The sequence below is a fragment of the Phasianus colchicus genome, chromosome 10 (genome assembly GCF_987193195.1).
Source record: "Phasianus colchicus chromosome 10, bPhaCol1.hap1.1, whole genome shotgun sequence".
Taxonomy (NCBI): Eukaryota; Metazoa; Chordata; class Aves; order Galliformes; family Phasianidae; genus Phasianus; species Phasianus colchicus.
This window is the reverse complement of record NC_143445.1, coordinates 6301419-6327869: the sequence shown is the minus strand read 5'-3', so window position 1 is coordinate 6327869 and position 26451 is coordinate 6301419. Positions and strand designations below refer to the sequence as shown.

Sequence of the window (26451 nt, the reverse complement as noted above, 5' to 3'; positions counted from 1 at the left end):
CTGAAGAAAGGCTAGTGGTAAAGCTCATTCCAGTTAAGCATCAAATGATCCACAATGATGGGGAAAATTCTGCACTTTTTATGTTTCAGTTACTGTCTTCTTTTGAGTACATTCTCAAAACTATTTAAATCAAAAGAAATTAATAAAATAATAGAATTTGTGACAATCCCTCAGTCCATAGTGGTATGGATCAGTGAAAGAGTGCAAAGTGAGTTCTCATTTCTCTTTTTTAATTTGTGGCTTATCAGAGTTTCTAATTTAGGTTCTCTTTCTGAAGCAAACACAGCCAGTTAGTATGCACGCTCTCTTGAAAACAAAACCAAGCTTCCATTGACTTCAGTAGCAGCAGCATTGTGTTCAAAGTGTCTCGTGTGAACTAACACCATAAAACTAATTGAGGTTGAATGGTAATGAGAAACTCAATCTAAAAATGAAGTGTTTTTAATTAAGAGACACTTCAGAAATATGAGGAGATATGAGGAAATAGGCTCCTTATAATTTAAAATCTGCCTTTTCCTTCCTCACCAACTATAAATCACCAAGCTGTGATTAGTAGCCATGTTAGGATGAATGAATACCTGATAGTCTGGGTTGAGTTATGACTGTGATGAGGAGAGCTGTATATGTGTTGGAAGAAATTCTAACAGTCTGCTATTTAGCATCCATTCTCTTACGAAGGTTTCTGTTATAATCAGTTAATGTTATAATCTGTTTCTTAAAACTGGGAACAAATTACAGAAGCATTGTACCCACAGGTTCCTGGCAGCTAAGGGCAGCAGAATGACCCCATGGCACAACTATTGAAAGCTTATCTGGGAACAAGAAAGAGCCCAGTTCCAATCCTGTGCCAAGTCATAATCCAATGTTTTACGTAATGACTATTTAATAAAAAATTGCATAAATGCTCACCAGAGGGGAAGCCAGTACCTAGATCTTGTCTCTTTAGCCTTATTCTATTATTAAAAGAAGGTGTATCTCTTGCTCCATTTTGCTAAGAATGATAACATCTCACTCTACTGGAGTTCAAAAAGAGATGATAAGTGTGATGGAAGTCAGTAACTCTGTGTACTTTTAAATCAATAGGAGCACTTTGAGGAATCAGACATTGTGAGGAGCCCAGGATTGGGTTACACACTGTTCTGCAGGCACAGCACCAGGTCACAGGCCTGCTGTTCAGGTGTTTGTGAAGCAATCCAGGTATCTCAAGGAGATGTGCTACATTGGCCTGTGTTTAATCCAGAAATTTGCATGCTTCAGGTAGCAAAAACTCTGGAAATGCTATTCTACTGTCTCATTGCCTTTAAAAAGATCTTTCCCATTTGTTTCATGTTTGCCCTGTCCATGCCATGAACTGACTCTGAATTGGGTTTACTCACCAAGAAACCAGATTCAGTTGCTTGATGCATGGAAACTAAGAAAGTTTTCTGTCTCACTGAGAGGTCAAGTGAGTAGTACTGTAGGCAAAAGAGAGGGTGAAGACCATGTAACCATAAATATGGTAGCATGGTACTAGCAGGGATGGCATGAAGAGAAGCGCTGCCCCCCTTGATGAAAGCCCAGTGTTACACCAGCTCAGAGACCGTGTGAAAGCTGTCTTTAGCATCTAAATGGATGGTTCTGAATGGTGAACACCAGCCTGATGAAGGAGCTTCTTTTCAGTGCAGAAGAGGGCACAAAAATCCAACATAATGAAGATTGGTTTTCTGTTCATCATCCCTTACTAGTGTTAGTTATGTTAGTTTAATGACATACAAATTTCATTTTAAATGCCTGACTCCATAATTCCACATACTGTTGGCTAATATCAATAGGTTTTGGAATCTCTGCTCTGACCCAGAATCTGGTCTTCCATCCTATTTTCTTTTGGCTTTAGTGGTCCTGCAGTTGTGATATGGCCCAACCAAAAACTGCTGTCCTAGAATTTTTCAGTCAAATCAATTTCCTAATCCAGTTGAAAGCACAGTTGCTTAATCTCTACTTTTTAACTTAGTAGAGGTGGTGTTACCATTCCTTTTGGTGCTTCTGTAAGGCCTTAGATCACCTTAGGTAGATTGTGAAGCCATACACTAAAGCTCCGAATTACACAGGAAGCTTGAAAACTTTTTTGGCCCTATGGATTGAAGTTCAGGCTTTCTTCAGACTCCTGTGAGAATGACTGCTGAAAATGAGTTGCTGATAGACACTACAGCTTGACCCTAGACCTGGGAGTTCTCAAAGCTGTATTTGCTTCTGAATTTGTGTAACAGACTTAAGATCAGCACACAGAGTTATGGTGATGAGACACACCCCTTCCATTTGTATTCTTTCAGTCCTTCTAAATCAAAACAATGCAATGTTCCTTTACATGTCACTTTTCAAGATAGTTGAACCTTAAAATTATACTGCGGTTGTCAACAGAAACTGAATAAAAATAACAAGAAAACATTCAGAATGTGGGCAGAATGAAAAAAAGTATTCCCCAGAATTCTTCAGGTTTTCTGGCCAGGGACAGCCATTCATCTTTGCAAAGGACTTTTAATCAGTTTCCAAGATTGTATAGATATTGCTAGCTTTCTGTTTGTTGTACTTTGTTCCTACACTTGAGAATGCTTCAAGAAAAGCTTACCTATGTAGTCACCAGTAATGAGGTAAGTGGTTTTATTTCTTCCCTCATCTTTCATCTGCACAGACAGTAACAGTGACACTTCTTGCTCATTAGCAAAATGCCTTTCCAGATCTCTGCAAGAATCAATGAAACTGAGTGCCACTGTAAATGATGAGTAATTAGACTTAGGAATGAAGAATTAGTTGTGGGCTCCAGCTGCAAAACAGTGATTTTTTCTCCCTCAACAATACACAGTTCTATCAGTGCTGTGCTGTAACCTCAAACAGGTAGCATTTTTTTCTCCTCGTTGAAGGATTTGGTTGTTTTCCTTTTTTTCCAAAATGTTTTTTTTTTCCCCCCAGAAAAGTTGATAGTGTCAATATGTTGCTGTTCACCAGAACTGATTGAAATACTATTGCTAAGCAAATTCTAACTTTTATTTTGTAAATATGCTGGGAAAAGGTCCAGTATTTGGGGGTGGGGGTGTGTGGGGGGTGGAGTACTGATAATATTAAGCAATGTTGGAGGTAGGATGCAGTTTCACATACAAAAGTTTTCCTAAATTACATTTTATTAATGTAAAACATTTAAGAAAAGAAGAAAAAAAGTTGAGCTCTAGCAATTCATCTTTTGGTAATTCAGAAAGACACTATGCTGAAACAACAACGACAAAAAAATGCTAATCAAGGAAGAGAGTCAGTAGCAAACTATGTATCGATAGTGCAGTTTGAATCATGATAGTTCTGCAACTGAAAGAAAACTGCAGAGCCCGAACCTGGCTGCTTATGGCTGGACCCTACTAGGAAGGCCTGCTACCCTCCCTCCCATTTCACACAGGTAGGTGATTGCCTTGCAAAACTAGATGGAGGAGCCAGGTAGAAATTAAAGCAGCACAGTGCCCCATGCAATACTAGTGAGAGATGTGCTGTTGTACAGTGAAATGGACTTACATAATGGATTTGACTTCTATATGGATAAATCCTAATTTTTTTTATGTGTACACACAAGGAAATGTACTTTACTTATTCTGCTACTAAAGCCCTTGTGCTACAGCTACTTAGTAAGCAGAGGAAGCTTAAAATTACAACAAACTATTTCGCTTTGAGTTTTATCCTGTTGCCACTTATAACCACCTTCTTTTGTCTTCTTAACAGATGAGCCATTGTATCACTAGTAATATTCATTGCTCCAGAAGACATGTGTCTGACTTATTTTATACTGGTGGTGCCTGGAATAACTTGAATTTTTATACATGATGCCAACTTTCAGAAAATAGGTACAGTAGAAAACTTTGGACTGAGTTTGTTCCAATTGCACAGTCATTCTTTGAATAACTGCTTTCCCATTTTTGTGTGGCATTTTTTCTTTTTTTTAATATGTTTTATTGTACTAATACCAAAAAGTGGCTAGAATAGAACTTTAAATTGATTCTCTGTGAGCGTATACCTTGACCAAAACAATTGTTTTGTATCCTTTTAAAATAAGCAGAACTCAAATAATGCATCTGGTCGATACTAGGGCAGAAAAGGTACTGGCTTTTTCTGGTGATGGTAATCAACGTTCTCCTGCTAGAACTGGTGTGTTGCACTACAGTGATGGATGTGTCTCTGTTCTGTTTGTTCTGGAACTCATTCAGCTGTAGCACAGTGCTACTGTTTGCCTCCAGCTCCTTGTGTGTGCACTCTGACACAGCTGGGACAGGCAGGGCCCTCAGTGTTTTTGCTTGGCCTGACTTAGAACACATGGTTAGAAGTGCAGCCCTCAGCACACAGACAAGATGGGTAGTTTGGGCATATGACATAAAAAAAACCCAGCATCCCATGGAACCCAAGAATGTCATTGTACTTCCATCCATCCATCCATCCATCCCTAACAAAGATAATTTAAACAGAATGATGAAGTTCTGGATGTGAAGCACTAACACCATTAAGTTGACCAAACTATACAGTGTATCTAATTAGGATTAGTCTTTAAATTAGAAACTTCAGGGGAGTGCAAACTAAAATAGGGATCCTGATAAGCTGACTTGTGCTTTGCAACAAATCCAGTTGTGGAATCCGGTCCTAATGCTTCCGCTCCCTGCCCCCTCTCCCCTCCAGGAGTTAAATACTGCTGGGTACTTTACTCACAAGCTGTTTCTGCAATAGCTGTTGCTTAAATATCTATGGACCTAATGGACTTATCCTTAACACCAACCACAGTGAAGGAGGGAAGCGGCATTAACCTCATTTTGTAGATAAACAGTGGAAGCCCTGATGGCTCTCTGCTGCCTTACTTCCCATGGAGCAGCCTCACGCATGCAGTTACACCCGATTGCTGTATTCACACCAAAGCTGGCAGAGCTTTGGCATCTCCTCTGTGCCCTCTTTTCATCACCACGTGTGACGACGAAGAGAAAGAAGGCTCGGAATGTGAATAAACTCGTTAATGTTAACGAGCAGAAGTGCAGGGCAGCCAGCAGCGGGCAACATTGCTGCACCAGGTACATCTCAGGTCCTCCTGCACCACAGTGCGAGGCCTGGGCACAACTCAGCGTCACCAGCTGGAGGAATATGTGAATTTTTCACTGTGAGATGGGCGATGTCAATACTGAGCGTCGGAGAATAAACACGAAAAGTTCATTCTTACACTCGGAATGGAAATAATTGCACTGCAATTGGCGTATCGGGAACTGGTTTTCCACGAGAACAGGACGTACCTTGAACGCCTCAGAGACTCTTAGCGTTAAAGCTTTCTGTGGTGATTCCAGGCTCGCTAAGAGCAGGAGGAAGGCAGCTCCGCGCTGTCAGCCGGCACGTTTCGAAAGCCCGGGGCGTGTACAAAATCGGGGAGCGGGACAGGGGCACTGCTCGCTTATGTAAGGAGCTCCGTCCCGGCGCCTCCCGCCGCTTCCTCCGCACCGCAGCCCGCTCCCTCTGAGGCGCGGAGCTCCTCGAGGCCCGGGGCGGGGCGGAACGCCTCGTGACGGAGCCCCGCACCCCGCTGCCGGGCGCTGTTTGGGGTCTGTGTACGGCGCTCCCAGGCAACGCGCCCCGCCCCGCCCCTTCGCGCCGCCTCTCGCCGCCCCGCGCTTCTCTCCTCAGCGGGGCCGAGCGCGCGCCGCGACCGTTAACGGCTGCTGGCAGGCTCGTCGCGCGCCCCTCCTGAGCCCGCGAGCGCGCGCCGCGACCGCCAACGTTCCCCTGCGCGCTAACCCAGAGGACGTGCGCTGACGTCACGCTCGGCTCTGAGGGGCGGGGCGGAGCCGCTCCCCCCCTCCCCCGAGGCGTGATGTAACCTCTGCCCTCCTCGGCGGCCGCGGTCCGAAGGAGGCGCGGAGCGGCGCGGCGGGGGGTTGCCTAGCGGCGGTGAGCGCTCCGCGGGCCGTGCGAGGAGGGGGAGAAGGAGGTAGGGGGGTGGCGGCGGTAGGAAAGGGGTGGTGGCGATGGGAAGGGGGAGGGGAGGCCGTCGGGGCAGGCTCGGCGGCGGTGGCGGCCGGCGGTGGAAACATGGTGTCACACGTGAGGCTTATGTAAAGTGAGCGGCGTGCGGCGCAGCCAATGGGAGAGCTGCGCGCCCCGCCCCCGCCCCGCTCCTTCGGCTGCGTCACGTAGCCGCGGCCAATGGCAGCGCGGGAGGGGCGGGCTCCGGACGCCCGGTCACGTTTCTGCCTGTATGAAGTCGGTGCCGGGCTGCGCCGCGCTGGGCGGACGTGAGGCGTACGGTGAGTTGGGGGCCCGCGGCACTTTCCCCGCGCCCGAGCGGGGTCGGGAGGCTGGTGGGGGGCGATCGGTGGCCGCGCGGGGCCCGGCGGGCTGCCCCGCTCCCCCCCCAGTTCGCCGGGCCGAGGTTACGTAACCCCCGGCCGAGGCTCTCCCGCCGCCGCGGGACGGGACGGAGCCATCCGTAGGGCAGCGGGAGGGGGCCGGGCGGGCGCTGCACCGCAGCCGGCGCTGGGCGGCGGCTCTGCCCCCGATCCTTAGATCTGGAGGGAGGGAGCGAGGGAGGGGGCGGCGGCCCGGCGCGCGGAGCTGGCGCGGGGGGGCGGCTCCCGGCACGGCAGCCGAGGGGGGCGACGGCCCGCTCGATGTGGCCGGTCCCTCCGCGTTATCCCGGGCTCCGCTCCGGTGGCCGCGTGGCGCGACGCCGCGGTGAGAGGTCGGTGCCGCGGGCGCCGGGTGGGCGGGCACGGGAGCGGGGCTCGGCGCCCCCCCCCGCAGCGCTCCCGGCGCTCCCGGGTGCTGCGCGGAGCCACAGGTGGGGCGGGCAACAGGTCCGGGAGCGGGGACGTGCTGTGCCCCGAGACCGCGGCGGAACGCCTGTTGACATGGGGTGCACGCTATTACATGTGTGATTACAAAACCGTTTATGTAAGTAGAGTTTCACGCAAATAGCGAGCCGCACGGTAACAGCCGGGCTGACGGTTCACGTCTCCCGGTGGGTTGGGTAGGATGCAGCCTGCTGTGTGCGCTGTGAGAGCTAATGGAACCCCGCGGGGTGTCCGTAGCAGTTCTGTTGTTCTAGCAAAGTGAACTGCTGACATCGTGTTCTGGGCAGACACGGCAACGTGGCTCCGGAGTAACCTGGGAGGGTGCTGCGATAAGTTGTCTCTTGGCTTTCAGCCATGAAGTTTCTTTCAACTTGTTCTCCGCACGTAAGACTGTGGTGTGCTTGTACTTCTGATATTGAGTGGCCGCCCCTTACATCTGTACAAATCAAGGTGGAAAGGTGGAAATTATGTAACTGTTCCAGCCAGAGGGTTGTGGCCAAGTCTGTTAGTGCAATGAAGAACTGCTTCAAGTTGCCAGCATTGCCGTAACCACAGAGTGCTTACAGGTGGCAGCTAACGCAAGCTGTCACTTCTCAGAACTGCAGCGAACTTCTGGAGCTGGCTATTGCTTGTTGTCAAGGTTAAATCCACGTGCCTCCCTGTGATGGCAGCAAGTAATAACTACTTGTTTGTGAATGGTTAGTTTTGATAATGTATATTTGATAAAACCAAAATACGTCCAGCTGTCAGTTAAACGTGTGGGCTTATTTTTTAGATGTCTCAGTGTTCTTTGGACTGTCTGGGGCCATTGAACTTGGTGAAACTCAAACTTTTCCTGCCTTCTGGGTGTCCAGGTGTCTGTTAGCCCTTGACCTTAGCCTGGAGCACAGTGCTGCTCATGCACACCATGCAGAGGATCTCAAATACAAAACTCAAGAGCGGGGCCTATAACTTCGTTCATGTCAATGAGAGAGCCCCTGTCACTGTGCTATAATACCAGGCCCCTTCTCACACTTGTGTGTGTTGGCATGCTCTCGTGATTTCTTATCTTAACTTTTTACTCTGTTTCTGTAAAGTGATGAAGTTTCACTGGAGAATGGGACAGTGTCTTCTCTTGATCCAAGCCTTGCCATCAGTGTTGTGAGTTGGACATGGTCCTGAGGTGTAGAGGCCTTGTCTCTAGTCTGAGGGGGTGCTCTCAGAGAGGGCCTTTGGCCTGGAGTGGAAGAAAGAAGTCATATCCTTCAGTTCTGGTGTAGTTTTGGCTGTTTCAGGTGATTAAAGTAGAAGGGAGAATGGTTTGTTAGAGTAGTTGGTAGTTTGGGCAGAGTGTCCAACCTCATGCAGTGAGAGAACGCAGTCTGTCCTGTAGTTGGCCTTGATCTAATGTGGAATGTGAAGGTTCAAACAGTAGGATTTTGCCTTTTGTACACTTTCTTCAAATTCAGCAAGTTTTCTAGATCCGTTTGTGATCCAAAGACTGTGTGGTTTTGCCAACATCTTTATTTGTCAGTTGCTGAGGTTTGTTGTAGGCTTCCCATATTTATTTTAACACACTAATGCAATCTGAAAATCTCAGTAATCTTCATTCTTACAGCTTACTCATATTCCTTTTATGCCTCCACAGAGAATCATAAAGAGTCAGCATACTGTGGTAGCTCTCAGTCTAATACCTTTTCCACCCATCTTCAATCACAAAGATTGAAGCTCATAACAGCCTCAGCTTTTCAAATAGACTTATTTGAGCTTATCTCTGAACAATATAGTTTCATGCCGATAAATTTCCCTTGTGAAAAATCACTGGTTTTGGTAAACTGAGATTTTTGGTGGAGCTGAGCTGCAGTATGAGAAGGAAGCAAAGTGCTTTGAAGTGGATTCTAGACTTTTCTTCTACCTCAGACTTTATTCTGACCGGGAAGTGTTTGCTTTAGATACAGACTGATAAACCAATTTTCTTCTTTCTTCCTGGGTTCTTGCCACACCCTCATTTCCCTAACACTTATACAATATTAAAATGTGCTTTACTGTAGAAAAGTTTGGGTTTGTTTGACACCTTAAGGTACAAACACATGGGCAAGTTAGTGTGGGATGAGGTATACTTGGTGTATAAAGCTGAGCAGATTATCACTAATCAAAAGAACAGTAGATTCTGACTAGTTTAGATTGACTGCTGCAGTATTTTATATAGGGCTGCTATCATTGGCCTGTGTTAAAAGGGAACGTCATGTTCTTACCAAGGAATTGCGTAATGCTTGGCGTGGATGTGCTGTAGCCACTGTGTTATATTCATGATGTTACCACATCGTAATTACTGGGTTATCCGGTGTTTCTGAAAAGGAATTTCTGCGTCCAGTTTTGGTTGCATGGCCTAGAATTCCTCTGAGGCTGTGTATTGCAGACATTTTTAGCTGTGTTATCTTGCTGCATTCATACTGCCCACGTTGTTATAGCCTATTCCTTTTGTGCAAGTTTTAAACTGCTGAAATATTTATTATGTTAACCTATCTTGTCAAGCACTGTATCACACACACAAAAAAGTCACATTAATTATATTACTTTAAACTGCTTTGACTTGTATTTTTGGCGCAGGTAAGTTTGGCTGCAAGAAACAGTAGATCTTAAAGTAATGCCACAGATGGCAGGCTGGATGTGGCTCTGGGCAGCCTGGTCTGGTGGTTGGCAACCTTCCACACAGCAGGGGGATTGAAACTAGATGATTATTATGGTCCTTTTCAACCCAGGCCATTCTGTGGTTTGTGGAGTGTGTTAAGGTGCCTGACTCCTCTCCTGCTTAACAACTGTTGCCTCAGTTGTGTGATCCCCCCCATCATAACAGTGATGGGGGCCAGGCTGCTTCCCACCTGTGCTGTTGGAAGGGAGGCAAGCCTTCTATTTGCTACTTGTTGCCTACTGAGGAATGACTCTTCCTTCTGACATGAAGACATCATTCTTTTAGCTGCAGATGAAATACTTCCTTATATAAAGCTTGTTTAAAGGGCATGGGAGAAAGGAAGGTGGCAGCCAGAAACTCACTTCATAGGCTAGTGATTCTGGGGTCTGTTGCTGGGAGCTCTTGTGACCCGAGGCTACTTTTGTTAGTAGACAGAATGGCAGGAGTCCAAAGGAGTATCGGATGGTTTGTGTATGTCTGCAAAGGCTGTGGAGCAAGTTTTGTTCACGCTGGCTGTGAACTGACAACTTGCTGTGGTAGGGAAGCACCCAAACACATGGGAGTCCACATGCCTGAGCATATGCACAGTGACTGCTACTCTAATAAGTGGCTTAGTAGATCACCGGGCATGCTTGTGCTCTACCTGCCAGCAGTGCAGGCATCTATGCCTCTGTTTGGTGTTTCAAAGGTTATCCTTCAAATGTAGATAGGATCTCTAATTGCCTGTGTTAGGCTGTACCAATCCAGTCCAAGGTTCTCTCACTTGGTCCTCTCTCTCTTAATGCATTCCTGAGGGACAGCAGTAGTGCATCAAGTTTCTTGTAAGCTGCAGAGGCAGTAGTTCTGAAGTGCATGCTCTTCGTGCTTATCCACATACACAAGTGAAGCTATGAGGCTAATTTGTGTGTGTGAGAGCTATTGTGAGGTGAAGAAAAGCTTAGTGTGGATGTTTTCAGCTGCTGCTGAAATAGAACACGTCTTAGAGGAGTCCTGATTTCTTTGGCTTGCTTTGGAAGTCTGATTTAAACAATCCACTTCTAGAACACAGTAAGAAATAAGGCTCAATTTACCTCCCTTGAGTTATGTAGTCACAGTCTCCCTTTCCCTTCACCTTCTTCCAAAAGAAAGCAAAGCTTTACTTGTAGTGCTGAAGGGATAAAGGCTCACCATGTTGTATGCAGGTGAATAAATGGAGAAACAGGGAGCAGCACAGTTATTTGGTGGGAACACAAGGTTGCTTTGCAGGTTATATGAGCTGACAGGACTGATGCTCATCCTAAAAAGATACAATAGTGGGGAAAAGCATGTTTACATGCTGAGATTAATGGGCAGGACTGATTTTTTTGTTTCCAGGTGGTAATTTTTAATGCTTTTCTTGTAGCAGAATCACTGTGGATTTTGTTGTTTAGGTGTTTCAAACTGTCTTTTAGAATGTCGAACACGTGCTATGCTGTGTTTCCAAGATACTGTCCTTAAATTGTGTGAATAACATCCATGTTTGCTCTAAATGAAGTTCTGGGAGATGGGATGAAGTGTCCAGGATGTCCAGTACTTCTGTTTTCTGTTAGTCTCACTTCTGATACTCCTCATTCCTTCCCTCTTTTGTATCTTGGTATGATTTCTGTGCTTGACCTTATTTCATGTACTTTTACATTTCTACTACTTTGTTTCTTTAATTACACACAGATCTTAGGTACAGAAAGCACTTTTTTGTTCTCTATTACATCTCTGCTATGGGTTCCTGGGCAACTTGATCTCTTATTTCTCAGTACAAACACATTCAGCTTGTAGGACAAGTACAGAATGTTTGTTAGGTGGCCATGCTTTGTGGGGTGTATTAATGATTTGCTGCAGTTTTCCAGAATGAGACTTTCATTCTGATTGAAGTCTGCAATTAGACATGAATTGTAATGATATATGAAAAGCAGCGTTCATCTGAAACGTATGTAAATTTAATACAATGTGGTAAAATTAAACCTTTCTTCAGCCCTTCCCTCAAAGTAGGGGAGAAGTAGAGATTTCAACAGATATGAAAGTTGAAATATAGTGTTGGAGATGCTTTTATATCTACTTTCATGCACAACAAAGATAAAATATATATTCCTGCATGGTGAAGTATGATAATTTTTCCATCCTTTCTGTGACAGTACTTTCTTAAATGTATTGTATCCCATATGTTGCCCCCAAAGGTCAAGAGCTGACCTGTGCAAACTTAGAGGAGTTCTGACTGTTGTCTGGTTTAATAAGTCCTCCAGTCCTCTGAAGAAATGGCTTCCTATTTAGAAAATGGAATGTCTTTAAACTTATATTTAATGCAAAGCATCTTTGTTCACCTTTAAAGAGTAGATGAAGCCTGTTGTAGCACTGGAAGGAAGGAAGTCTAGAAATGGATCAGGTACAGCTGACCATACTTAGCCTCTTCTCAAGAAGTCTTGGAACAGACTGCAACGAGCTTGTCCACCATGGATGCATTTTTATGTTCATACATTTTTTTCTCCTCATGGAAAGCTCCCACCCTGTTGGCAATTAAACTTAGCTCTGTGCCTTGGCTTGTTATTCAGGTTTTAAGAAGTAGAGAAAGACAGTTTGCTCTGAGGGGGTGATAAGTCCAGATCCACTGTGGATGTTTGATGGTGTTCACAGAGTAAGGAATGCTTACCTGTGAGAAAAAAGAACAACTGCCAGGTAACTGTGTAGTTGCCCTGACTGCTTTTGGGGGTTACGTTTGTTAACTGGCTTATAGTCACAAGAAAGCAAATGATGAATCAGGAGCTGGCCCTGTTCAGTGATCACAGCACAGGTGAGATTGTTTGACCTCCCATGAGGTAAAGTGGCTAAGGTCAACAATGCCCTATTACTGGGCTATTCATAGTAGGACTGAGTTGACTTTGTCCAGTTACCTGAGGCTAACTCTTTGTTATTAGCAACTCCATGGAGAAAATAGGGAGCTCTAAAAATAGCAAAACTGATCTTAAAACAGGAAGTGAAATAGTAGAGTTGGTATGGATGCTGCAGCAATAGAGTTGATTGTTTATATGAGTTTAGGTCCATTTAAGATCTGTTTGTTGAGGGCAGTTCTATAGTCTTTATAACCTCTCATCAGTGGAGCTTGTGTCTTCGTGATTGAGCTTCTACTGCATTGTTAAATGGACTTGAGTTATGTTTTGTAAGTAATTTTTTAGTTTGCAAATAAAGCTTGTTTTGTTTGTTTTCTAGGAATATATTGATGACCCTTTCATATTTGGAAAGACTAAGCGTGTTCATTAAGGTACCTTATGGTCTCCTTAAGAAATTGATTTTTTTTATTGCTGTTTTGCATGCTTCCCTTGAGCTGTAGTCTGTCAGAATGCTGAAAATTATAGTTACTCAGGGCATTAAATTTTCAAAGATTGTAAGGTATCACTGAGTGCACAGAAATGTCTCGTCTCTGAATTGTTAGGAAACTGAAATTTAGTCTAGTATCCAGTATTAAGTGCTATTTCTGCATTGCTTGCTGTGCAACTGTCAGTAACTTCCAGTCTCTTGCAGATGTTGTAAGAAAATAAAATGATAATGAAAATTTTGGGACCCATAAAACAAAGTTGTTCATGTTGCTCAAATAGTTGGGATGATAGCTCAGGAGAAGAAAAGGAAAATATTATTCTTTTAAGATTTGATTTAGAAAGTTACAGCTTCCAGCAGTAGTTTTGATGAATTGTGCTGTAATTTGTAACAAACTAATACTATTCTAGTTCCTATTCAAGTAATTGAACAAGTGAACAAGAGGGGGGAAAAACCTGAGAGTACATAGGAGAATGAGGGAAGCAGGTTATCTACGTTACAAAGAAAATGTAACGGTGATTCTATTATATGTGGTCTGGTAATGGAATAGTATCTGCCCAAGGAAAGAGAGGGGAGGGCACAGCAATTCTGAATAATACTGTCATATTCCAAGAAGAGATGAAAATAAAACCATGTATTTTGCTGTTAATACTACACTGCTGGATTTTTCTAATAATTAAAAACAAAACCCCCACAACAGTTGCAAAACTTGACATGAACTAAGTTCTTAAAGCTGATAATGTTTGTTCTCTTTTCCTTGCTGCAGGTGTGACTTCATTTCTCATCAGAAAGTCTGCTTGGTTGGGATCATATAATACAGGTGTGTTCCCTAAAACAGGTGGTTTGGTTTTTTCTAATTCTGAAATTGTCTGTGCTTGCAATAGTCACATCTCAGCGTCCAAGGAAATGTTGCCACAAGCTCTATATTTGTATACTGTCAGTTCAGACTTTCTGTGGAAAAGACCTTAGGAAGATGAACTAGTTTAGTTCTTTGGGATTTGGGCTTACTCAGTCAATTGCATGTTTCCTCTGATTAATAATAGAACACCATAGGTTAGATTTAACTGTCTCTCTGAAAATCTTAGTCCGAGTGATTTTTATTTAGTTTCACATGAAACTCCTGATAGAGGTCTGTGTTAGCTCTCAGTTAAATTGTAGAAAGGTTCATGATGGGAATTAAGCAGTTACAAGACTCTTCTGGTTTTTTTCTTAGTATCTTCGGAAGTGCATAAGTAGGTTTAACTGACATAAACAATCAAAATGGTTTGTGTTCCTATTGTGAATATCCCCTTCAAACCTATACTTTAAACTGCTTTTTCCCCCTCTGAAAATATCATGAAGCTTGTCAAATAATTGATACGTCCTTTCATAAATAGGCAAATCCTTGTGAATTTCTTGTAGATCTCGATAAGTGAAGGTAGAAACTTCAAGGAAATATGCATTTCAGGGAGGCGAGTTAGTTGTGAGGAAACAGGAAGAGCTGTCTTTTAAACCAGGATTTAGCTAGTGTTGAAAGATATTCCACGCTTTTAGTATGGATGCTAAAAATGACAAAATCTGAAAGTAGCTCTAGTTAAAGCTATTTCTCACACTTTTCCAGAGATACCGAGATACTGTTTAAATCCTGTTTTATCAATATATAATAACTATAGAGGGGCAGCCCTTAAAGAACTAACATACACAGATGTCTACTGTAGTCTGAGACTTGCAGAACACTTATCAGCTTTGTGGCATTATGCAGAATGGAATATTGTGAATAAATTCTTCCTTAAGTCTGGCCAACACAAATGCACTTCTAGCAGTTGGTAGATGTGTAATGTTTTAAATTAAGGCATTACTGATGTGGCTGCATGCCAAAACAGTTAGTTTGGGATTTGAACACCATTCCAAACATTCCTTCTGCATATTCAATTGAAATACTTGGTGATGTCATTGTTTAAAGCACAAATGTTGCTTTTTGGAACTTTTGATTTTTATTCTACTTTGTGTTATGTGGTGGTGGCCTGCATCAACATACTTAGTTTACTGTGTCTAATAGAACAGCCTTCAGATTTTCTTCTTCCTGACAAAATTCCTACGATCTTTCTGAGGAAAGTAATTTTCTTAGGAAGAATAATAGTGTTGATGAACTTTGCTAGTACAGGCTTCTTTGTGAATGTAAGGAAACACTTTTCTCTTATGGGGGCCATTGAACTCTGGAACAGATTGCCCAGGGTGGTTGTGAAGTCCACCCGTGGAAATGCTCTAAAGCCATCTGGATATGGTCCTGTGTGACTGGCTTTAGGTGACCCTGCTTGAGCAGGGGATTGGACCAGATTACCATTAGGGGCCCATTCCAACTTCAACCATTCCGTAACTTGCAGTTTGCATGCTGCCTAAAACAAATGCTTAGAGCAAGCCTACGGAGGGTGAGATGAAATTAGATTTATTGGTTTAGATCTTAAAACTGGGTATTCCAAATAAACTTCTTAGCATATGGAGGCTCTGTTAAAAAACATTGGGCATTTTCCTCTGTCTTCTACAGGAGAATTTAGTCCTTCGTGGTGCACCAGCCTATGTAGGCCTTAACATACATACTATGACACCATACTGGTAGTGAATCAGAAGTCAATGCAGAGATGAGAGGTTATTTAGTGTGGAAGGTTCTGTTATTTTCTAGTTTTATGAGGCCTTACACCAGGATAAAAGTGTTATAAATGCAAATTTATATCTTAATTCCTCTGCTGGATGACAGTTTCATGTTTAACCAATATTTATCTGCGTAGGAATGGCATAACTGTGAGCATCTCTCTACTATCTGTTTGAAGAGGACACTGTTGGGGGGCCCAGGTATTTCTTTTATATTTTATAGTTGTAGAGGTGTCCGGACTCTGTAATGGTCAAAGATTTCCAGTAGAAGAGGATGAGACAAGAACTGAATGCATGTGGGAGACTCTGGACCTAGGCGCTTCATGCTTTTGATGCTAGCTGGGAGGGAACTTGATAAACATTTTCACAAACTTTTCATAGGAAAACACAGGTAAGGAACATACATAACTGTTACGGCTATTGTTAATAGATATTTTTTTTTTTCATGTAGGGCTTATGCAGAAAACATGTTCTGATTGTTTTACATTGGCTGCTTCAAAAGTAATGCCTCCTATTTATTTTTATGGAGAGTACAACAGATATGAAGAACACAATAACGCTGTTTGATAGAGCAAATTCTCAGCTACAAAACGCTATAAACACTACAAAACACTTTCAGCTAATGGTCATCACCATTAGCTATGCGTTTCTGCCAGCAGCAAACAAAAGCCTGCATGCTATGCTTGTAACAACTTGTACCAGTGGAGGTGAGCTAGTGTTGCTATCGCCACTGCTGAAATGCACCACCCAAGCACTACCTCACTGTGCTCATATCCACTGTTTGATCTCTAGCAGTGTTCAGCAGAAGTTGATGAATGTCAGTGGGTGTTACCTTTTGTGAATCAAAGAATTCAGTGACATCCCTTTGCTTCATACGCACTTCCATGTCAGACTGCCCCTCTGCTGCCATCTGTCACATGGCAACCAAATGTAATGGAGTATGGGTGGGAAGGCTCAGCCTCTACTGCCATACCACCATCATCTGCCTCTGATGCCATGGACCAACATAATAAAATAGGAGGCATTACTTTCAGTACAGCCCTTTTATCTTAAAACTGGTTTCGGTCGTATGCATGCTCACTCATAACTATGTTTTCAATATGAACTGGGAATTGCATTATTTGGAAGCAAGAGATTTTTAGCCTAGAAGTATACTTAAATTGAGGCTTGAATTTTTTTCACTGAGGAAACAATGCAAACGCAAATATGTTTGCTTTGGATGCAATGGCCTGGCCTGATACTTAGGTTGATTTCTTCCTGCATAGATGCTACAGTAACTTAAATGTCTGGCACTTGGGTGGCTCTGGATAAAGGCTATAATGTATTGGCAGATTCCTCTGTTGTACAGTGAGTGCCAGCTGTAAGCAGTAGTTGGTTAGGGTGATCGTATAATTATATTTATTTATTTATTATTGTTGTTTAACAAACAGTTCTCTATTTAGGGTATTCTTGAGCTTGAAGATGAATCTTTATCAACAAATTGTAAACCAAATGCTCTGAATGCTATGAAATCCAGTTCTATGAATTACCTGTGATGTTTTAGATGTTAATGGTAACTTTAATTTAAATAGAAAATTCTGGCTTACACCTCATTTCTTTCTATGAAAAAAAGCAATTTTTTTAAATGCTGGTTTTCATTGAAATGAAGAATCTTCAAAATGCAAGTATTTGTATTTTCAAGCAGTTTTGCAGGGAATGGTTATTCTGTTATTTTCCTCATAGTGAAGTTAGAATACTGAATTTTTTTCCCCATTCCTAGAATGTGCCCAATTGTTGTTTTGCTGCAAAATGAGAAGTTCATGGTTTTATTGCTGGTGAAGTTCTACAGCTAGACAAGATGTAAACAAACATTAATAAACTGAGATACAAGCTTTTTTTTTTTTTTCCCCTGACTCCTTGCTACTACTAAGCATTCAATTATGGTGTAATAGCACAGGGACCGTGCATCCATTGTAGGCATTAATTTTCTTTTTTTTCCTTAAATTGCGTGATAGGATTAAATCTCTGATAGTTATTTATCATCTCATCAGATGAGAAAAGATTATCATTTTGTAAGGTAATCCTACAGAAGATATGCAGAAAACATTGATTATACCTCCAGAAAGCTAAAATTCCTCACCGTGAGGAATGCTGCCTGTTGATGCTAATACAGTTACAGTCCCTGAGCACTAACATGTCTAAATATATTCATAAACTGTGGTGTGCCTCTTGCTTCATTTTTTAATATTGATAAGTTCATATTAATTACAAATTTAGACTCGAGCAAACTGTCAGTCTTTGGATGCTCTCCTCTTACTCAGTTGAATTAGTTCATCTTACCCTTGGATTTTCACATTTTCAATCTTTAAATGTCTGTACAAGCCTTAGCTTTTTTTGGGAAAGCAATCTGGAAAAAAACGTTCTTTGAATGTAAGCAGGTCTTTGCTGAAATAAGATTTGTTTAGTTTGTGTCATGGTTTCAAAAGAAGCTTACTTTCTTTCTGTTCTATGGTCCTGATCCTAGTTCTTAAGAGGGTTTCTCAAAAGCATGAATTGTTGCTTCTTCAAGCTTTTACCCTACGTATTTTGCATGTTCTTCCAGGACCACTGAAATTCAGACTCTTTCCATTATGTTACTGTGTGATAAGAGCTTCTCTGGCTAATGAGTAGCCAGAAGACATCTTCTGCACATCCACCATGAGCTGTGTTTAACCTTACTGCTCAATGGAAATATGTTGCCTTTTTCATTTAGATTTCTATTCTTTGACAGATTGACCGTAGGTTCCAATGTAAGACTGAGTTTTTATTCTCAGAATCCAAAAGTAACCTCACTTGAGAAATTTAGAGAGATGTAGCAGAAAGTTAAGAAAATGAACAGTGGTAATTTATCTCAAGATCAAACCTGGGAGAGGTCTGTCTTTATTTTCCAATGACATTCTGTACAGGGTTACTGTACTGGATGTGATATGCAGTTAACTCCCTCAAGCTGGCCTATCCGGAGAGGATCTCAGACTAGGAAAGCATGCTTGCTCTTACCTTTTCATTCTTGTTTGGTTATTTACTGGATATTTATTCGAGCCTTTAAGTGAAATGGATATATGCAATTTATTATGGCATTTGGACTGAGATTAGTTTCAATATTAATTAATCTCTCTGGGCTGGGTGACCTTCTGTATTCCTGAAGTGTTTGCTTGCTGCTTGTGTGTGCATGCAGATGTTCCTCTTAAGATTTTCCACTGTCTGAGAGTGAAGTCTAGCTAGATGCAGCAACCTGTTCATATTGCACTGCATGCTCTGTGCTTGGCATTCTAGGTCACTTTGTCTGTCCTTTTTTTTCCAGTAATTCCAATCTCTTAGAGAATCCTACCAAACTCATAGTATATATTATTGTTACTGCTTCTTGGGTTCTTGGTTTTTTTCATTATTTGTTATACAAGCTCTTCTATTAGAAATGTTTCTCTTCTTTCATATGCCCCAGCTTCCACACCTTTCTCTATGCCATTATGAATTTTCTTAAGGGATCCTTCATGATGCTGCAGGCAAAACCAGCAAGGTTTAAATACTGCTTCTCTTAGACAGTTCTGTTCCCATCTGTAGACGTAATTAATGGCTGTCTCAATCTCTTCAGCATTGCTAGTGAAAGCATCAGAGTTTTTCACCTAAGTTCTTGGAAGCCTGTCATGTTTTTATTGTTCTTCCCTATTTAATTTTTATGTGTCCTTTATTCTCTTATGTGTATCTAACATGAAGATATTTTATTTTTTGAAACAGATTTTGTGCAAGGTTGGTTTACGGTGACATTGTGTTCCAGTGCTGGGCTTCTTTAAATATGCCAATAAAAATAAACTCAAGCCTTTCTTTTCTTTATCAAGAAGGGATACCTTTATTTTTATCTGTTCCCGTTGTCCTTAGGATCCAAATTATAGTCTGTGTATTGCACTTAGGAAGGACTGCACAGGTACTTGCTGTGGGCAAACCATGCAAAAGCCCTGTCAGGTAGCTAACTAGAGATGGATGTAGCACACCAGAAGTACTTCTAACACGAACTTCTGCCAGGTGTCAACAGGAAGAAAATTCATATATCTCCTGTAGGCCAGTACCTATTTATTTTCTGTTAACGACTTCCTTAATCTAAACACATTGCTCCACATAAATGGATAAATCAGCACTTATTTAAAGAGGTATGGAAAATTCCGTGAAAGTTACTGCAAGTTTATGTTTCTGAGAGCAGTTCTCATGCACCTAAAGAAACTATTGAAATTTGCTACAAATATCTGGCAAAGCTGGCCTAGATGTCAGGGAAGGAAGAGAAATAGAGGATATTTAGAGGTGGAAGAAATTGCTCATCAGTAATTTAACAACTCAAAATTTCAAACCACAAAACTCTTCATGCTACTGTGGCACAATTTCATTGATCCTTAAGCTTCTAAAGATGATAGAAAAGACTTCAGGGAAATAATTTTCCAAAGCAAGTTTTAAAAAATAAATAAAAATTTGCAGGCAACTATGGGGACTGAGAGTACTGCATCATTTATAACACACTGTGCTGTTAGAATTTCAGAGAGGTTTCTCACACTTAAAATATTTGCATTTTAAGTAGGAAGTCTGTGGTATGATCATTGCCCTTCTCATAAATAACACAGTTTTTCAGATAGATGCATTACAGTAATATTGGAATATTTACCAATGGAAAATTGAGGGCTACTCTCATAGTCTGTCTTTTGACAGCTCATGAATATGAGTCTGTGAATAGCTTTCTTTAAGAGATTTTAGTATAGAAGCCACTGTTTTTTGAGAGCCTTTTTTCTATCTCTGAAGAAATAATGTGACACAGGTTACTAGCAGATACAGCTGTAACTGTGAAACAACAATATCCTTTTCCTCTTCTTTTAAGTTTCTTTTCCTCATGGTACTCAGAAAAAATATGATCAAAATCCTGCATTAGACACAAAATACTTATTTGTGTAATTGTTGGATCTCTTCAGGTGATGCTTTGGCTATCTTTTTTCAAAAGTTTTGTTGTAATCACAATGGAGTTAATCCATAGAATTTTGTGCATAAGGCATTTACTTGAAATAGGCTCAACTGGATCACCAGACCTACCTTTATTCTTGTGGGGAAAGTTGAGGGGCATCCCATTGCTAGCTGGATAGTTTGCTGGAGTACCTTGACTCACTGAATTCTCCATAGGGCTTGACAACATGCATGCTATTTGAGAAATAGTAGTATAGATGATGCATGAGAATTGGCTTCTTGAATGTGAGTTCAGTTTTCTTAACTCAGTAGATGCTCTTAATTATGCAGTTCATGAAGTAGTAGCAAGAGCATTAACACTTTTACATGTGTTCTCTTTCCTGTACAATAACATGACTTTTACTTGGTTTTTCCTCACATACCATCCATACAGGTGTTCCTCAATGTCACGTTCTATATTTGCTAGTCTCAGCCTCTTGATGTTTTCAGTCACTAACAGTGAAAACATGGTGTTCTTCCTGATACTGCAGTTAGTATCATGGGTAGCTGCTTAGCATCATCTCCACTCAGGCTCAATAGGAGCAGGTGTGGTTAAGAGTGAACTATATACAGGGTTAGAGCATCTCTAAAATGTGAAGCTAGGTAAGGCAAGGGACAGTGTGAGCTTTATCTACAGGAGGGAGTAGATGAGAGATGAAATGTCTGCTCTAGCTTATCATTGGCCATGGGCCACTGTGAAACAATTCATCTAACAGTCAATACTCTCTTCTTGCATGTTTCAATTCTGATATTTATAAGGCAAAAGTTGTTTTCTTAGTCCAGAAAATAACTCTTAGAGCTGCTAAAGTCTAACTTCTTGCCTGTATACTACTATTCATGCAGCAGTGTAACAGGATGTCTACACAGTCTGAATTAGCAGACCTGAAATTAGATGTGAAAAAGCTGCTAAGTAATCTTGAGGAAAAAATGTTTTTTACACACTTCCTATAGAAACATATAGAAAGATAGAATATATCACCATTGCTGAAAGCTTAAATATATGTCCCTAAATTGTACTTCATCTTTCAAATGAAAACAGATATCTTGCATATTTCTTTGGCCAAAGGAGGAGAAGTGCAGTTTTTTCTTCTGAAAAATTTGAAATAAATGTAGAATGTCTGGAAAAACAGCAATTAAAAGGGTAAGAAAATAGTTTCAATGCTTTTTGCGTGGGGGGGGGGGAGTGGAATCATGGTGTGTTTCAAATGTTTATTAAGTTAAAGCTTTCTGTTAAAGGCTACACAAATATTAAAAAAAAAAAAATGTTTAAAAGCCAACTGTTGCAGTTATTACTAGCAGAAAGTACTAGCAAAACTTACCTGCAGACTTCTTGTATTGCCTTTGTTATTCCAGAGGGGTTTATTAGTCAAGGATTGTTATTTTGAATATTCTAAAGGAAGAAGAGGAGAGAACAAACATGATTCTTAAAACGACTTGTCTTCTTGATGTTTCATTGCATGGTCAGGGAATCTTAGCTTCTGGTCTGCAGGATTGTTATCTATAGGTTGTTAACTAGATGGGGAGATGGTTCAGATTAAGCATCTTTGTCTTGTATGAAAAGTTGAACTGCTACATAGCATTTCTCCTTTGCCTCTTCAGTGTTAGTCTGTTATTCATTAAATTCCTTATACGCTCTGTTATAATTTGCTTTAAAAGAAAGGATTTTTGTTTTGCTTTAAGTTTACCTTTCTAAACAATGCTGGGCCCTTTTTTCACTGAATTAGTAATAGTCTATGGCTAAAACTACCTTCAGGCATATTTGCATCATAGTAATTTTTTTTGTTGATATGGGAGTTGTTTTATACTTTGTTTCCCTCCTCCTGCTATATGTTCATTCTGCTTACCTATGTGACTTCTGTACAGAGCGAGCAGAGAGAGAGTTCTGTTAGAGAACTGATCTTAAAAGCAAAACTGCGTAGTTAAAACTAATTAAATAAATAAAATCCATACATAGTTAGGTATCACCTGATGCATCAATGGAATCTTTTTGTTTTCCAAGGTGAACTGAAAACCAGCAAAATAGTTTCACTGAATATAAAATATTCTTTACTAGCTGTTGTCCAAATCCAGGCAGTAAATCTATCAAAAATTAAGTGCGACATCTACAAACAGCTGAATATTTAAACTTCTGAGGAGTTTGTGTTTATCCCACTTCCTTTTTTTCTGTAAGTTTTCACTAGAAGATAAATACTACTTTAATTAAAAATGTCATTACGATTGTAATTATATTTAACTTAAACTTTCACTATTGAAATGCTGAGTACATTAACCATAAATATAACTTAATTTCAGTTTGTCGGCAAAGGTAGACAAGAAAATAGTTTTGCTTTTGTTCTTCCTTCCCTTCTTCCTCAGATTTGTGGGTCTATACTTCCAGACAGAATCTTTACAGACAGAAAATTCTGAATATGGCTTGACTTGATCTTGGCAGTGTTTCTAATGCGTGTCCCATGGACTGTATCGAGGTCAGGGGTTTCTACTCTAGCACTGAAGAGCAGAACCCTGAGCAGCAAGCTGATATCAGTGAAAACATTTCTTCATTGTTCTCTTTAAAAGAGCAACAGAAAATGAGTGAGTATTCTGGACTTGCAAGTAACCATAGCCAGATGATTGCTGAAGATTCTGAAATTCAGCCAAAACCTGAACACTCTCCTGAAGTTCTTCAGGAAGATATTGAGATGAGCAGTGGATCCAGTGGAAATGACTTCAGTGGAAATGAGACGAATGAAAACTACTCCAGTGGACATGATTCTCATGGCCATGAATCTGATGAAAATGGCAAAGATTCAGCAATGCTCATGGAATCTTCAGACTGTCATAAAAGGTAGTAGTTAGTATCGAATAAAGTTCACTTTTGTTTTTCTCACTGAAGGCTTTTACCATCTGAATCTAATTTGAGTTACAACTGTGGCATAAACTGTATCTCCAGATTAAAGTTAAAGTTGATTTCCACTACTTAACCAGTCATCTTTTATAATGCAGATTATGTAATGTGTTATACTTTATAGAGTGCAGTGTTTCACAGAGCCAACTTAATCTGTGTGTTTTTTTTTTTTTTTTTACCTCATCATTGCTTTGGCTTCATTTATGCATTCTTTTGTTAAAACAACTCCTGTAATTACATAGCAAAAAGTGTCAGTCTGTTCTTAAGAGTCAGGATGGATCTGTGCTATTTTCATCTTTGAAGTAGCACAGTGCATGAAGTAGCTCATAGTGCATAGAGGAAATACAGAGCAAGAGGTACCTTCTTAAATGTGTAGCAGGTGTAGTTTCCATACTTGTACTAAGTAGACTCTTAAAGTTTGACTTTTGTTCTAGACAGTCATAACTAAGCAACTGTAAAATTAAAATGAAGTAACTTTCATGTTAAGTTTACTAATCTTAATCTTTTTGCCTTTCCTTGTTTTAGTTCAAGCTCAAATGCATTTAGTCTGATGATTGCAAACTCTGAACACAATCAGTCTAGCAGTGGATGCAGGTAAATGAACATATATTTTCAGTAATTTGCTTGTATGTAATAACAGATGCTGAAAACTAAATAGGTTGGGTGGTTGTTGATGTTTTGTGAGTTAAAGTGTTGATGTTGCTTTTGCTAAAATTGGAGTACACATAGGAGATGATGTCCTGTCTTTGATTCTCTTCCTTTCCTCAATCAGCAGCATGTCCTCCTAACCACTTGATCAAATCAGAGCTTTTTGTAACTGTTCTACACAAGTTGTGTGATGACTTGTAAGGTTTCTTAGCCTTTTTTGACTTGTTAGCTTAGCCTCAGTTTTATTTTTGTGGTTCACTTCAAGTGTGGATTTTTTTTCTTTTTTTTTTTTTCTTTTTCTTCTTTTTTTTTTTTTTTTTTTTGAGACTTCTTGGATTTTTGTGCTCTTCAGATTTTAGTCTGAAGCCCTTGCCTGGAAACAACCTAGTAGCATTTCAGAATTGGAATTCACTCATTGAGTCGGATACGTTTTGGTGTCCAGCAGCCACATCATCTGCCTCTCCTGTGTTCCGTTCACCAGGATTCAAGCCTTTAGTCTGTAAGGGCAGACCTGCTGCAGGAATGCAGTATGAACTTTGCTTCTGATCTTGATAGACTTGAGAAACCTGGTGTCATTGAAGGCTCTAATTTGGACACTTCAGAGTGCCCTGCTCTTCTTGAGGTTTTTTTGTTTGTTTGTTTAAGTCAGCCTCTGATCAGGAGACCAAAACCTGATCCTTGACAGACGAAGCTGGGCAGCTTTAGCATACTGATGTTGAGATCCCCATCCGTATGTACCTACCTGAAAGTTTTCTGCCTGATACAGATCCTGAAGATGTGATAAATGAAAAATACTCCTCTGCACCCTTTGGTGTGTGCTGAACGTAATGCCTGCCTTGTGGACACAAGGAAATCTTCCATGCTTTATCTTTGTGTGGAAATTGTGTTCTGGAGTTCACTTTTTGCTCATTATCAAGAACAGAGTGAACCAAAAACATTTCTTAATCTTTATTTCCTGTTGACTCGATTTTCTTGTTCTTTAAACAAAACCAGCAATCTTCATTAATAACTCTTTGCTCAGAAATCCAGATGGTACAGTATTTCCCCCACTGCCAGTCACGGTTAATTCAGAGCACAATCTGATCATCTTCAGTCTTTTTGGAATGGGAGACGCATGACCTCAATTGACTGAGCATACCTATAGATGGTCTTGAAAGAGATGTCTACAATGGGCTGATAAACTGTAGGTTTAGCTTTTGAGTCAAAGACTTCTGGGCTTTGGATTCAGTGTTTGTACCATGTAACTACCTTTTGGACTGTGCACATAAAGCAAAATGGAAAGCTCTTATTTTTGTAGAATTTGCTGATTCTGTATTCTACAAGTCAAACCTCCTCTGTGGCTGGCTACTGTGCCTGATGCTACAGATCTTCAGAAAAATATTTTTGAATTTCATAACTGATTTTCCAAGGAGGCAGCCTTCTGCATTTGTTAATGCTAGAGGCTAATTTGGAAAAGCTTTTCTGGCAGAAGTGTTCTTGTCCACTTAAGAAGCAAGCCCAGAGGATACAAAAACAGCAGTATGCTCTGTTATTTCAGTCTTTCCTTTTCTCTTCCTCCTTGCTGTTAGCATAGATTGTTCTTCTATTGAAAAGGCCTTGTTAGATTGCATCAAATCTAATACCATCAAGCCATACTGTACGTGTGATTTTAGTGTATGGGTAAATATTATTTCCCAAGGGAGTATGACATTATTCTCTTATCCCTTGCCTTTATTTCTCAGTATAAAATAGTCAGTGAGTAACTGAATTATATGCTTATCATAGTGTTATGGTGCAAACAAAAGAACTATGACTGTATATTCTAGTACAAGCTGCTTTTTCACCTTCTAAGGATTTAGTGTGAAGTATACCCCAAACCTGTCAGATGAGTTGATCTACCTGAAGAACTCAAAAAAAAATAAAAAAATATCTGAAATCCTCCTGAAAGTTAACTGGAAGTTGAGGCCACTTATGGAATGCTTCAGAAAGGGTAGAACAGTTGCCAAGAACACTGTTTCTACAGTGATCCTTGGGGTAACTCCATGGACAGTGCCAGCCATGGCAATTGTGTGGTAATAGAAGTCCTTCCTTTCCATGGGAATGAATTGATTTTTAGGGAGAGTTAAGAAAAGGTCTAGAATCCTCTAAACTGTTGTGACTGATTAACTTTTAAAATTTCTTTCAATGACAAAGATGAGGTGATTTTTTAAAAAATCACTTCCTGCCCACTTGTCACCCATCTTTGTCATCCTCTCCATCCCTTCTCTTCCCTCCTTTTCCTTTTTGATTTTTATCATCATTCTTTAAATAATGATAAGAGATACCAAGGATTTCAAAGGAAGGCAATTTTCTAGTGTTAGCACTGATTATTGCTGTAGCTTGACCTTCTGCATTGAGACAACACTTTTGAGCATGCACCTGAGAAATGTTAATAAGATATCTGTCTCCAGCTGCCTCCTCTGATTCTTCACCCTTCATATTTACTCAGCCTTCCT

The 26451-nt window shown here is 40.9% G+C and overlaps 1 protein-coding gene and 2 long non-coding RNA genes across 22 annotated transcripts in view; 1 reads left to right on the top strand and 2 right to left on the bottom strand.

Moving 5' to 3' along the window:
* The window catches only part of LOC116230951 (uncharacterized), a 67347-nt gene extending 61710 nt beyond the window's left edge, over positions 1 to 5637 (bottom strand). For all 5 annotated transcript variants that reach the window (XR_016469572.1, XR_016469573.1, XR_016469571.1 and 2 more), the window contains exon 1: positions 5283 to 5637. This is a non-coding gene — a long non-coding RNA (uncharacterized LOC116230951). The remainder of the gene's footprint in view (positions 1 to 5282) is intronic.
* A 156-nt stretch (positions 5638 to 5793) lies between these two features.
* Positions 5794 to 26451, top strand: part of PER2 (period circadian regulator 2) — a 42229-nt gene continuing 21571 nt past the window's right edge. Inside the window, exons 1-8 of one of the 16 annotated variants that reach the window (XM_090147187.1) lie at positions 5794 to 5931; positions 12721 to 12772; positions 13592 to 13645; positions 15591 to 15603; positions 15683 to 15844; positions 21485 to 21586; positions 22801 to 23269; positions 23855 to 23923. In XM_090147187.1, coding sequence (XP_090003313.1) covers positions 22896 to 23269; positions 23855 to 23923 — 443 coding nt within the window. In that variant the 5' untranslated portion in view covers positions 5794 to 5931; positions 12721 to 12772; positions 13592 to 13645; ... (2 more) ...; positions 21485 to 21586; positions 22801 to 22895. Of the gene's footprint in view, positions 5972 to 6057; positions 6288 to 6700; positions 6722 to 12720; positions 12773 to 13591; positions 13646 to 15590; positions 15655 to 15676; positions 15845 to 21484; positions 21587 to 22800; positions 23270 to 23854; positions 23924 to 26451 lie in introns of those variants that run through there. The other 15 variants (XM_090147185.1, XM_090147181.1, XM_031596417.2 and 12 more) reach the window with 15 other exon arrangements.
* Positions 18601 to 25972, bottom strand: LOC149916581 (uncharacterized). The gene is made up of 3 exons (XR_016469576.1): positions 25801 to 25972; positions 21765 to 21835; positions 18601 to 20640 (listed from the first exon to the last, which is right to left on the bottom strand). It is a non-coding gene; the product is annotated as an uncharacterized LOC149916581 (long non-coding RNA).